Source organism: Orcinus orca, chromosome 4, assembly GCF_937001465.1.
Source record: "Orcinus orca chromosome 4, mOrcOrc1.1, whole genome shotgun sequence".
In the NCBI taxonomy this organism is placed as follows: domain Eukaryota; kingdom Metazoa; phylum Chordata; class Mammalia; order Artiodactyla; family Delphinidae; genus Orcinus; species Orcinus orca.
In genome coordinates, this window is record NC_064562.1 from 48878934 (window position 1) to 48892714 (window position 13781).

A 13781-nucleotide genomic window follows, 5' to 3' on the forward strand; every position below is an offset into this window, starting at 1 on the left:
TGGGTCAGGGGTGCAACCCCTAGTCCAATCAACTACTATAGTCAAGACAGGAACATTTCGAAAAGATAAAGTTTACTTGCAAAGAGTACAAGGGAACAGCCTTCCCAGATTAAAACAAAAACGAAAACAAAAAAACCCGCACAAGTATTTGAAGGAAAAGAAACTCAAACTACAAAGGTTATGACAGTTACACTTGTCAGCTCATGGTGGGAAAACAGCAACTTTCCCACATGACTATCAGTTTCACAAAGGTCATGATGTATCTTTAGATAGCAGCATGGCAAAAATCAGGGACAAAATTATTTTGGCTAGGGAGTCCAGGTTTACAGGAAATAGTTAAGGCTTTATTATTGGAGATCAGAACCAGTCAGAATGACTCCAATTTTTTTGGTTTATCTCAGGGTGCAAAGCTTTGTCCCGAATTTGATACGTAAAGTGCTCAGTTATACTGGAAGCAAGACCAAGTGTCAGCTTTTGTATCTACAATTCACAAGCTACAAACATAGCAGCCAGGGCCCATCCCCCGCTAAAGGAGGCAGTTAAGGGGGTTGCTCTGAGCTGAACAGACTTCCAAAAGAAAATGTTTACTGCTGCCTGGGCATGCTAAGCCAGGTGAAGCCTAATTACATAGCCACAGAAGACTATATTGCAGATTTCTAAGTCTTCACATTTGACTAGTACTTTCTATAAAACACCTTTACATGCCTATTTTTTAAAATAAGTACTTATTTATTTGGCTGTGCCGGGTCTTAGTTGCAGCATGCCTGCGGGATGTAGTTCCCTGACCAGGGTTCGAACCCAGGCCCCCTGCATTGCGAGTGCAGGGTCTTAACCACTGCACCACCAGGGAAGTCCCTCATGCCTATTCATACAGTCAATCCTCAAAATTCTGTCAGAAAAGAACACTAGTTAAAACTTACTAAGCACTTTAGATATGTGCCATCAGTTCTCGAGCATTTACAAGCATTGTTCTCACACCTTTACATATATTAACTCTTAGTAATTCACTTAATCCCCATAATATGCCTATGAACATAAGGTACGATTACTATCTCATTTTACAGGTAATGAAATTGAGGCACACAGCGGTTAAGTAATTTGCCCACAGTCACACAGCTTAAAAGTGGTGTAGTTGGAATCTGACCCCAAGTAACCCAGCTCTAGAGTCCATGCTTTTACTCACTGTTCTACACCAGGGATCCCCAACCCATTTGCCATGGACCGGTACTGGTCCGTGGCCCGTCAGGAACCGGGCCGCACAGCAGAGGGTGATCGGCAGGTGAGCGAGGGAAGCTCCATCGGCCGCTCCCCATCGCTCGCATCACCGCCTGAACCTTCCCCCCACTGCTGCCCCCATCTGTGGAAAAACTGTCTTCCATGAAACTGGTCCCTGGTGCCAAAAATTTGGGGACCGCTATTCTACACAGCCTCTCTAGAAATGAATGTTATTCCAGTTTTACAGATGAAGAAATAATCAGTACTCAGAGATTAAGGTACTTGCTGAAGGTCAGTAATAGGATAAGTGACCTCACGTCACTTGAATCTAATGACCTAGAATAAGCTGAGATTTTAAATCCAGTCCTTTGACTTTAAGCCAGGTTTCCTTCAATACTAACAATAACAGCAGCAGCAACAACAGTTGACAATTATACAGGGCCTACCACATGCCAGGCACTGTTCTATATACTTTGCATACATAACTAATTTAATCCACAGCTCTATGACATAGATACTGTTATTAGTCTCATTTCACGGAAGAGGAAATTGAGGGGTAGAGAGGTTAAATAACTTGCTCAAGGCCATACAGCTGGAAAGTGGCAGAGTCAGGATTCAAACTCAGGCAGTCTATCTCCAGAATCTAGACTCCTAACCACTAACCACGTCTTACACTGCCTCTTCATGCTCTACAACCATCTTCCTCAGCAGGATCAGTAAGGGAAAAGACGGAGGTGAAGGACACTAACATTTACTGGTTATACTTTCACATGTGATTCACTCTCCCTCCCTCTCAGGCCTGTTCCCACTGAAGGATTATATTCTGCATTGACATTAGTTTGGCCATGACTTGCTTTGGCCATTGAAATGTGAATGAAAGTGATGCCACTTCTAAGCAGAAGTTCTAAGAGCCACCGTGAGGTTCTGCCACCTCTCTTTTCCCTTTGCCAAGAGACCTGCCTGTCCGAGGAAGAACCTGCTTCTTTAGTGTTGGTCTTGGAATGACGATTCGGGGCAGAGTACAGATGACATGCTAAGGACACGAACATGAACAAGAAGTATCCTTGGGAGACTTCTCTGGTGGCACAGTGGTTAAGAATCCGCCTGCCAATGCAAGGGACACGGGTTTGATCCCTTGTCCGGGACGATCCCACATGCTGCAGAGCAACTAAGCCCGTGCGCCACAACTACTGAGTCCATGCGCCACAACTACTGAAGCCCATGTGCCCTAGAGCCTGTGCTCCACGACAAGAGAAGCCACCACAACAAGAAGGCTGGGCACCACAATGAAGAGTAGCCCCTGCTCGCCGCAACTAGAGAAAGCCCATGCGCAGCAACAAAGACCCAACGCAGCCAAAATTAAAAAAAAAAGAAAAATACGGTTCAAGAAAACAAAAGTATGCAGCATCCCATGATCTCCACTTCCTGGTATTCATGCCTCTGTGTAATCCCCTCCCAAGAGTGGGCAGGACCTGATCTGTTTCTAACCAATTGACTACAGCATGGTGATGAACGTCACGTCTGTGATTATATTACTTTAATTTTATTTATATTTGGCTGCACTGGGTCTTCGTTGCTGTGTGCGGCTTTCTCTAGGTGTGGCGAGCAGGGGCTACTCTTCGTTGTGGTGCCCGGGCTTCTCACTGTGGTGGCTTCTCTTGTTGCAGAGCACGGGCTCTAGGCGCGCGGGCTTCAGTAGTTGTGGCTTGCAGGATTAGTTGTGAGGCAGCATGTGGGATCTTCCTGGACCAGGGATCGAACCATGTCCCCTGAATTGGCAGGCGAATTCTTGACCACTGAGCCACCAGGGAAGTCCCTATATTACTGTGTATAAAACACAGTCTTGCTGGCTGACTGGGGCTAGAGCTTTCCCTTGCTGGCTTGATGAAGTCAGCAAGCATGTTGAGGGAGCCCATGAGGCAAGGAACTAGGGGTGACCGTTAGTTGCTGAGGGCAGACTTCCGCCAACTGCCAGTAAGAAACTGAAGCCCTCAGTTCTACAACTGTAAGGAAATGTATTCTACCAACAACGTGAATGAGTGTTGGAAGCTGATCCTCCTCCAGTTGAGCCTGCAGATGAGAATACAGCCTGGCTGCCACCTTGATTGAGGCCTTGGGACCAAAAGCAGAGGACCTAGTTAAGCTGTGCCCTGACTCCTGACCCAACTAGGGAGATAATAAATGTGTGTTATTTTAAGCCACTAAATTTGTAGTGCAGTATAGAAACCTAGGTAATACTTAACCTTTTATTCAGCTCATCCTGCTTTTAAACAGGCTAACCATTTTTGCTGCAAAACAGTTGCCTACATTTTTTTGTTTTACAGGCTTTATTTATGCAACCTCATTTTGGGTCTAGAACACGAGGGTAAAAAAGAATCAGAAAGTTCCACTCCATATCCACCACAGCAACTAGTTTGCATCTCACCTTCTCCCTGATACTAGGCAACAAGTTATTTCACAGGGTATTGGCATGAAATGTCACAGAGGGGTGACAGAACTTGTTAAGAGTTACAAAATGGTTTTACCCTTTTAGATACCCACTAGATTCAGAGAATAATACACTTATTTAAATAAATCTAGAATTAAAAGGCAGAGCTGAAAAAAGACTAGCAAAGTAGATACTGGGACTCACTTGTTTACATTCTCACAGTAGAAAAACAATTACAAAGTGGTCTCACGTTTTTGTAAGGAGCAAAATCAAGAGTAACATATAACTGTAGTAAGGTCAATGTTTAAGCTTTTTCAAACTAAAACAACTAGTCACGGTTGCTTAGAATGAATATGGAAAAACCTATGTCTACACAAAATGAGTCAATCCGCAGGAAGGGAAACCACATTTAAGATAGATATGTGTCATACCTTAATGTTTTTCTCTCTGGAAACTTTTTTTTTCTGTACATGGGCCTCTCACTGTTGCGGCCTCTCCTGTTGCAGAGCACAGGCTCTGGACGCGCAGGCTCAGCGGCCATGGCTCACGGGCACAGCCGCTCCGTGGCATGTGGGATCTTCCCAGACCAGGGCATGAACCCGTGTCCCCTGAATCGGCAGGTGGACTCTCAACCACTGCGCCACCAGGGAAGCCCTCTCTGGAAACATTTTAATTTTCATTTTGAAAGGTTATAGAAAATCCTAAAGTTTCTGAGTTGTAGACATAGAAAAACTGCAAGAATAACTTTAGAGTTTCTGGAAGGGAAGCAAGTCACTAACCCACAAAAGGCACAATTTGATAAAATAACTTGCATTAAAATAAAACCTCTCAAAGGATATAATGTAATTGTAAACAGATATTTTATTTAGATAAATATCTTCTATTTGGTTAGAAGACAGATTCCTCAAAACAAACAAACAAAAACAAAAACCAACCAAACAAAAAAACCCACAGTTTAATTAGGTTCACTAGTAAAGAACTAGTCTACGTTAATAGAATAATGTGTTTCATTAAAGCTGTTTGAAAAGAATTAAGTTTTCATTTTCCAAAATTGCAGTAGGAAATCAGTTTAAAGGTCAGAGCTTGCTCAGTTTTCCCCTTAATTCCAAGGCTCCAATTTGCCCTGGAGTAAGACTATTTCGTTACTCATTTAATATTTCTTAAGATCCATCCCCACCACTGAAGGCTGAATTGCCCAAAGGCTCAGTTCTTGGCTGCCTTCTCTCTACACTCACTGCCCATAAGAACTTATCCTACTGGGTGGACTTAAATTCCATCTCTATTTTTTCCAACACAAATGAGCTCCAAACTGCCTACTGAACATCCATCTATTAGTATAAATCTATCTACTTGGGTCTCAGATTTAGCAAGCCTAACACACAACTCTAGATCTCACCCCAAACCTGTTCCTCCCGCCTTCCCCCAGGAGTTAATTCTTGTCTTGCTCCTCTACTCCCCAGACACATGTAATTCATCAACGAACCCGCTCAGCTCTACCTGTAAAATGTATCCCAAATCCTACTACTTTAGACACCTCCACCCCCACAGTGCAGTCTGAACTACCTCTGCTTTTGCTTAGATGGGGCCAATAGCTTCCTACCTAGTCCCCTGGCTTTCTTTCTTGGCCTCCTCCCCATAGACAATTCTCGACCTAGTGGAGAAAGTAATCTATGAATACAAATCAGATCTAATTGCTCCTCTGGTTAATGCAAGCTCCCTTCCAGAAGCTACAAAGCATTTGACATGGGCTTATGTACTTGTTTACTGTTTTCTCCTCCAGAACGTAAGTTATATGAGGAAGGGACTTTGTCTCATTCATATCCCCAGTGCCTACAAGCAGTACTCAGCACATTATACACTCAGTAAATATTCATTGAATGAATTAATACATTTTGCTGTAACAGTAAAGATTTTCGTTCTGATGAACGTTATGAGGCCCTTACCTGGCCACAAAAAAAACCCCACAAAACTTTCAAACAAGGGTTTGATCTTCTCTCAGCATAATTTCAAAGTAGTAACTTAAGACTCTAAAATGTGAGCTGTTACTTTTACCTTTTGTAGTAACCTTGGATGATTATTCTTTCCTTTCCAATGTGCTAGAAGTGTAAACTACACTTGAATAAAACTTCAAATAAGGACAAATATGCTTTGTGCTTCATGACTGCTCCACTGTTACAGCTCTCAATACATGGAAATAGCCTTTAATGTGAGGGCTGACAAATGGGCAGAGGAAAGAACACGTGCAAAAGCAAAGTGAGAAATGAAAAAGCGGGATGTATGCCATGATGGCAAATATCTTGGTATGGTTCTAAAGTATACTTGAAGGGAGCTAAACTAGATAGTGGTAGAGCACAAAGAGTCTTATCCACATGGCTAAGGGCTCCAGACAGTAGGCAACTGCAATCTCTTTGGCTCCTATCTGCGTTTCAGAAAGCTTATTGTAGTGAATATGGAGGATGGCCTGCAGAGGCGGCAACCAACTGGGGGCGCAGAGACCAGTTTAGGAGGCTCCAGAAGCAATCCAGGCAAAGACAGACAGACAAACAAACAAACCCCAAAAAACTATAGCTATGTTAGGAAGGTGTCCGCTTGGGCTCCAGGCTGGACTGTGCAGCTTTGAGGCCTTCTTGTGTCTTCTCTACTCCAAGCCAGCCTGAGTGACTGAACTTTGGCAAGCTATCACTGATTTTGCAGATGTTTCTTTCTGAAGATCTTTGGTATTCCATTATTTCTGGAAGTACTACTCTTACTTGACACATTTTTCCTTATCCTTGTAACATTAGCCTGAAATGTTCACTACGTGGTGTCAAGTTTAGGAAAACTTCACACGGTCTGAGCTGGTCCAGTAAAAATCATGTGGTTCTCTGATGGCAGATGCCATCTCAGGATGGCATGGCAGTGGTGGGATTAGGCAGGGGCGCGGTGCAGTATTCACGGGTGCTCTGTAACACACAGCCATCTCCCCTTTCAAGACATGTGAAGATACTTCTTTCAAAAGTCTGTGCCCCTTAGTGGACTGCTCAAATTATTCCTGAAGCCAGGAGGCAGATGATATACATAATGCCCCAACTCTTGCTGTCTTGCCTTTAAGAAAGCCTACTTCTTTAAATAGTAAATCATTGTGAAGAAAGAACTCCAATGCTCAATTTAGAAACATCCAAACCCTTCTCCAACTTCTGATTTTGTTCCAATTAGCCCCCTCCGATCTTACGGAATCCTAATTATTGGCTGTAAATGATAAGACTGCTGTTATCATGCAGTTATAGCAAAGTCCTTTAGTAAGAGAAGGACTCCTTTCACCACTTCCCTCTGCCTCATCTTGTACAAAGACTACTACTCTCAAAATCTAAAAAAGGGAACCATGACGAGGGATTAGGTGAACATAATATCTATTTTTATTACGAAAACATTAAAGTTTGACACATTGCTTCATTGCTTTTTAAAAATCTATTATCTGACTTAAACCTATTCAGCAAAATGCCAATAAATTATATAAACCATAGTTTGGATCTTTGTAAAACTAGGAACATAATATGTTTTATAATAATCAAACAATAATACTAATTCTGAGCTGTATGAGCTGTTAACTTGTAATCTGTTTTAATGTTTAGCTTAAAAATAAAACCAAAACCAAACACATGCTGATACACTGTCGCAGAAGTTTCTCAGAAACACCCTCCTCTTCACTGCGTGCTAATATCCTTCTTCTTCACTGAGGTACAGAATGCAGCCATATCAAGTGTCAAGGCACTCATTCTACACTGTCCTATCCTACTCACCTTAGGAGTCACATTGGATGGAGGGCTGATGATATATTATCCCCCAGAATAATGCTATCTTGCCTTTAAGTAAATCCATTCCTTTAAAAGGAAATCATTAGCTAAGAACTCCAATACTGAATTTAGAAACAGTGATTCCAACACACATTAAATCAATCGTGTTAGTATTTAAAGTCACAAATTCTGAAAAGTAAAAATAGCAGACAAATACAGAACTTATATAAACAACCAATGAACTAAAGGCAAAGAGCATTGCCACCACATGCCTGAAAATATTATATTTTTGGTGTCTGAAGCTCTTTGCAAATTATATTTTGGGATAGTCCAGTTCAATAAAAGATGTGTGTTCTACATGAAGTCAGAATAACAGGATTATCAACATGGGTGGTGGCTTCATTTTAAAAATACATCAATAGTTGTATTAGTGAATGTCTGCCACTTGGTTTCTAAATCTTTACTTCCTGTGGAGGCAAACCAAAGCACTGTCTTAAGACTCCGTCTTCAAAGTTACAATGTAACCCCTATCATTCCTAGAGATTGTAAAGCTAGATATGACCCTGTTCCTTGCTGTCATCTTCATCTTCATCATCCTCATCATCTTGGTCTCCGGATTCAAGTTCATCCTCTTCTTCAACCTAAAGGGAAAATATATACATTTAACACTGAGGATTTGCTCACTTCACATTCAACACATAATGATATCTACTCTGTTGATACATTCTTTATTCCAGAAATTAGATTACAGGCCATCTGATTTCCTTGATTTAATGTTCAAGGATCCCTGTCATTTTTAACATGACACGAGATACATAGGTTAACTTGCTGCCAGATGGCTACACCTCTCTACACACAAACCTGAATCAACACGGCAAAAGAGGACGACACGTTTGGATAGTGAGAGTCTTGTTACCACAGGAGCAATCAAATCAATTCACTTTCTAGGCTCAGAGCCCCAAAGAGAACAGTTAACGAACGCTGGAAACTGCATCTAATCTGTGTCTTAAGACACAGATTTACTCTGTGTCTTATTCACTGAATACCATAAGAGCGGTGCAGATGATACCACGTTCACGTACCTACAGATCTCTGCCTGTAGTATCGATATATAGGCACAACATTCCCATGTCACAGTACAATATTTAAAAATACATCATAAAGAAACACAATATAAATCATTTTTGGAAACAATGCAATCTTACTGGATGACCAAGTTCCTTGAGTTTATTCTTTAATGAAAATATTTTCTGATCCTGATCAGCCAACAGCACCAAGAGATCATCTTGTTCTTTTTTAGAATCTGTAATGTCCACCTCAAGCTTGTTTTTCTCATTTTGTAAAATGGCAATGGTACTGTTAGATGAATCCAGCTGCTCTTTAATAGCAGTTCTTTCCTCAGACAGAGCTTTAATTTCATTCTAGGAGAAGAAAGGTGAAAATCACTAATCTAAAATTAGTATTCACTCTCCTAGGGTTTTAACAAATATGTTCTTTCTTTGATAAATTGCTGCGCTTGTCTAGTCTGAAGAATTTGGGGTTAGGGGTTGGGGGAACAGGAGGTTTAAAACACACGCACACACACACACACACACACACACACACTCATCTAGTAACATGAGAATTTATGTTAGGCTATACATCAAAGATAGTTACTGTAAAAAATAGAGTTTAACAACCAAAAATAGTTTTAATCATCTATTCCTCAAAAAATCCTACCATTTCAGATAATCAGAGGGATAAATAAAGACATAAAACATTTTATAACAGAAGCCTAGTTAGCATCAGAATTAGAATTGAAGTTTAAAAATAAAATTCTATCCTACTTCACACATACAATTAAATGGAAAAGAAAAACAGCTTCAAGTAAAATCAATGGTTTAAAAATAAAATAATTTGGGCTTCCCTGGTGGCGCAGTGGTTGAGAGTCCGCCTGCTGATGCAGGGGACACAGGTTCGTGCCCTGGTCCGGGAAGATCCCACATGCCGCGGAGCGGCTGGGCCCGTGAGCCATGGCCGCTGAGCCTGCACGTCCGGAGCCTGTGCTCCACAACGGGAGACGTCACAACAGTGAGAGGCCCACGTACCGCAAAAAAAAAAAAAAAAAAAAAAAAAAAATTTGACCACAATCCAAAAGGCAAAATCACACATTATCTTCCTTTTTCCATGTTTTAATTCCTATCTTTTTTTTTTATTACTGTTACCTCATTCCTTTCTTCATGTTATCTATTTTGATTTCTCTGTCACACAAAAGGCTGGCAGGATTTAATATGCCTGTGTTCCTCAGCCTATGGAAAACCTACAGGTGGCTTGTGTATTAGCCAAATCTATACTCCTCGTTTCTTACTGTGATTAAAGATTGATAAGCAAACTTAACTATTTTTTTACTCTTACTAAAATCTATGTTTTTACTTTCAAAGTACATTCATATACATTCTTATTTTATATATTTAATACCACTGTTTGAAATGGCATTTAAAAATCTTCATTTGTGGGACTTCCCTGGTGGCACAGTGGTTAAGACTCTGCCTGCCAATGCAGGGGACACGGGTTTGATCCCTGGTCTGGGAAGATCCCACATGTTGCGGAGCACCTAAGCCGGTGTGCCACAACTACTGAGCCTGAGCTCTATAGCCTGTGAGCCACAACTACTGAGCCCATGTGCTGCAACTACTGAAGCCCACGTGCCTAGAGCCCATGCTCTGCAACAAGAGAAGCCACTGCAATGAGAAGCCTGTGCACCGCAACGAAGAGTAGCCCCTGCTTGCTGCAACTAGAGAAAGCCCGTGCACAGCAATGAAGACCCAACACAGCCCAAACAAACAAAACAAAAAAAACCCCCTTCACTTGTGCCACCTTTAGTCATCCAAATAGGAATGGACGTATTGTGAAATAAAATTACACTCCATTAACTTTCTTCATAAATCTAAGGATTTGAGAAATTAAGTGAAATAAAATCAAATTTCCTGGAGTTCATTTCATATAATATGCAATGAGTAAAAGTTTCACCAAAACCAACCTTTAATTCTTTAGTTTCTTGTAATAATGCTGACAGTCTTCCTTCTACATCAGTAGTTTTTGTAGCTATTACAGTTTCACTCTCTCCTGGTACAGGAACTGATTTTGCCTGAAAGTAGAAATTGGAAAAACAAATGTTTCTTTACAGTTACAATCAAAACGAAATTCCAAAGATGATTTAATTTTCTAGCTATTTTGAAATTTTCTCTCCAATAACAGAAAGTCTAATTCTTTATGTATTTACCCACAATAAAGTGCTTTCCCTACATAGATAAGTTGCCCCTTCAGTGGAGCGGGAGGCTGAGTCAGGAGTGGCACGGCATCAGCTCTCATCAGAGTATGAGGAAGGCTGGGTTAAGCAAATACCTTAAACTGTGGAAGGGTCTTTGGAACTGGTAGAGGCTAAAAGAATTTTGAGGTTCATGTAAGACAAAGTCTAAATTAGCTTGAAGAGACTGTCGATGGAAATATGGACATTCAAGGTAATTCCAGTAAGGGCTCATAAAGCTTTCTATAGAGAAAGCTTCTATGGTCTTAGTGAAAACATGTATCATCATGAACAGAATGTTGGTAGAAGTATGGATGTTAAAGGTTTTGGTGAGCTCTCAGAGATGAGGAACATGTTATTGGAAAATGGAGGAAAGGTGATCCTTGTTATATATAATGTGGCAAAGAACTTAGCTGAATTGAGTTCTAGTGTTGTGAAAAGCAGAACTTGTGAGTGATGGAACTATTTAGCTGAGGAAACCTCTAACCAAAGCATTAAAGGTGTGGCCTGGTTTCTCCTTGCTGCTTATAGTAAAATGTGAGAGGACAGAGATAAACTGAAGGAGGAACTGTTAAGAAAAGGGAATCAGAACTTGAAGATTCAGAAGATTCTCAGCCTATCCCTATTGCAATAAATGACAAAGCATGTTCTACTGAAACATCAGGGGTGTGGCTGGACAACCATTTGTGAAGCCGTTACTCGTGTAACACATGGACACAATCAACCATCTCTGTAGAAGCTGGAATAGAAATGTGGTTCCCCAGGAGGGATCCAGGAGAACTCTGCTTGATGGCTTGGAACCCTGTGAATTGCATGGGTCACCAACAAGGTTTTTGACAATTTTATACCAGCAGAAAACCTGCCAGGTTAGAATGAAGGAGACAAAGATGGGGTGAAATATAAAATACCAACAAAATGAACCGTGAATAACTGATTAAACTGACCTGGTGAGTCTGACTATAATATGGCTGTCCTCATGGCCAAGAAGCCTATGTGACTGGAACTCTGGCTAACGGATAACCTGAATGGAAGGTGCTATCTGACAAATTTGCTTCTTTTCCACAGTGGCTGATAAATAACCTTCCAACCTTGTGTTTATTACCTTTGAGAACAAAAAAATAATTAACTTACAAATGCTTCTGTTTTCTGTAACAGCTCCTGCTTTTCTGTCTGTAGTTTGGTGATCTCAGAAGACTGTGAGTTTAACTGAGACTTTAATGTTGCCAGTTCCTAAGAGACAAAAATAGTTAAGCTGTAACATTAAATAGCACTAATTTCATCAAGGAAATGTCTATTTACAGGAAGAAATAAAAAATTATTTCCTTTCTTGGCCCTTCTCTCTCAAATCACAACTTCCAAGTTTTAAAATTTAAGTGGAAGAACTATTCTTGAACTTGGTGGGTTCAAGATGGAGAATTAAACGTGTAGATTAAACATGTTCACCTCTGCTTCCTTGTGAGATCCAATGTAAAAAATTATAAAGGGAGGGAGGAAGGGAACGAGAAAGGAAGGTGGGAAGGAGGTAGGGAGAGAGGGACGGTGGAAGGGTGGGCAGGAGGGAGAAACCCACAAGGACAGAGAGTAAAAGAAAAGAGCAATAAATTGGGGAATTTCAGAAAGCAAACGACAGTGGTAACTGACTCAGCACACGTGAGACAGCTGAAACGTAGGCTGACCTTTTAGAAAGCCATGCTGCTACCTGACTTACAATGCATAACTACCAAAGGGCCTGGGATGTTTTGGAAAGTGTGGGTAAAAATGGAGTCAAAAACAGCAGGGTTGGTTGAAAGCCGGCTTAGGAATAGACCACCAAATCCCTGTCCTACTCTCATGCATCAGGTAACTTTTCCTTTTCTCCTGGTGGAAGACTAAAGGTATATTATTTGAAAAGGGCAAAATAGGATGGTTTTAGACTTGGGGGCCACCAAACATAGATGAAAGCATTAGACTTCCCTAGCGGTCCAGTGGTTAAGACTCCATGCTCCCAATACAGGGGGCACAGGTTCGAGCCCTGGTTGGGGAACTAAGATCCTGCATGCCACACAGTGCGGCCAAAAAAATAAAAAAGTACTCTAGTGAAAGTGGCAGAATTAATTGAAAGTTTATATATTACAGATGTTGAAATTTCCAAACTTCTTGCTCTCTCCCCCACCCCCAGAAAAAGTACAGGAAAATAAAACAATTGTAACAGTGGTTCTCCACTAGGGGCTATCTTCCCCCAAGATATCTGGCAGTGTCTGGAGATATTGTGGTAAGTAGTGGGATGCTGTCACGTAGAAAGCATTTTTATTCTCTTAAAACTTTCTATCATGTACATACATGCCTTTTCTTGGATTGCTTTTTTTCAGTTATCAAAATGAGTCATGTAAACATGGAAATTATGAACCTTTTTGGTTTTCTTTTTATACCATATTTTACTACATATTATAAAAAACAAAACTGTCATTTAAAATATATCTTTGGGGCACTTCCCTGCTGGTGCAGTGGGTAAGACTCTGCGATCCCAATGCAGGGGGCCCGGGTCTGATCCTTGGTCAGGGAACTAGATCCCACATGCATGCTGCAACTAAGGAGCCCACGTGCCACAACTAAGGAGCCTGAATGCCACAACTAAGACCTGGCACAACCAAATAAATAAATAAATAAATAATATTTAAAATATATCTTTGGGAAACACAAAAAGTAAAAATTTTTACTTGGGATTTACAAACTAAGGGTATATATTAATAACTTAATTCCCTTTAATTTTAATATAGTTCTAGAATTAATAAAATCAAAATAGATATTGCTCTTCCTCACAAGAACAAAACATTATGGACACATATTAGAGACTTGTAAATCGTTAATGACAAATTATTATTATTTTTATTATTATTTTTAAAAAACATAACTTAAGTAGATTGTAGAATTATTATTTTTAAAAAACATATTATTTTTTTTATTATTATTATTTTTAAAAAACATAACTTAAGTAGATTGTAGAATCTACTCTGGGGTACAAAGACACTATCAAAATAAGACATTTTGTTTCTCTCTTTCCGATCATTCCCATCATATCAGACATGTCAGTGGGTAAGGA

General features: G+C 40.4%; 1 protein-coding gene and 1 non-coding gene across 4 annotated transcripts in view; both read right to left on the minus strand.

Annotated features, from left to right (window-relative positions):
- Positions 1–777: 777 nt before the first annotated feature.
- Positions 778–850, minus strand: TRNAA-CGC (transfer RNA alanine (anticodon CGC)). Its single transcript has one exon. It is a non-coding gene; the product is annotated as a tRNA-Ala (tRNA).
- Positions 851–7015: 6165 nt separating this feature from the next.
- USO1 (USO1 vesicle transport factor) overlaps positions 7016–13781 on the minus strand; it is a 92461-nt gene continuing 85695 nt past the window's right edge. For all 3 annotated transcript variants that reach the window (XM_004280193.2, XM_033406509.2, XM_049709363.1), the window contains 4 exons: positions 11834–11932; positions 10436–10543; positions 8622–8837; positions 7016–8057 (listed from right to left, as the gene is read on the minus strand). In XM_004280193.2, coding sequence (XP_004280241.1) covers positions 7968–8057; positions 8622–8837; positions 10436–10543; positions 11834–11932 — 513 coding nt within the window. In that variant the 3' untranslated portion in view covers positions 7016–7967. The remainder of the gene's footprint in view (positions 8058–8621; positions 8838–10435; positions 10544–11833; positions 11933–13781) is intronic.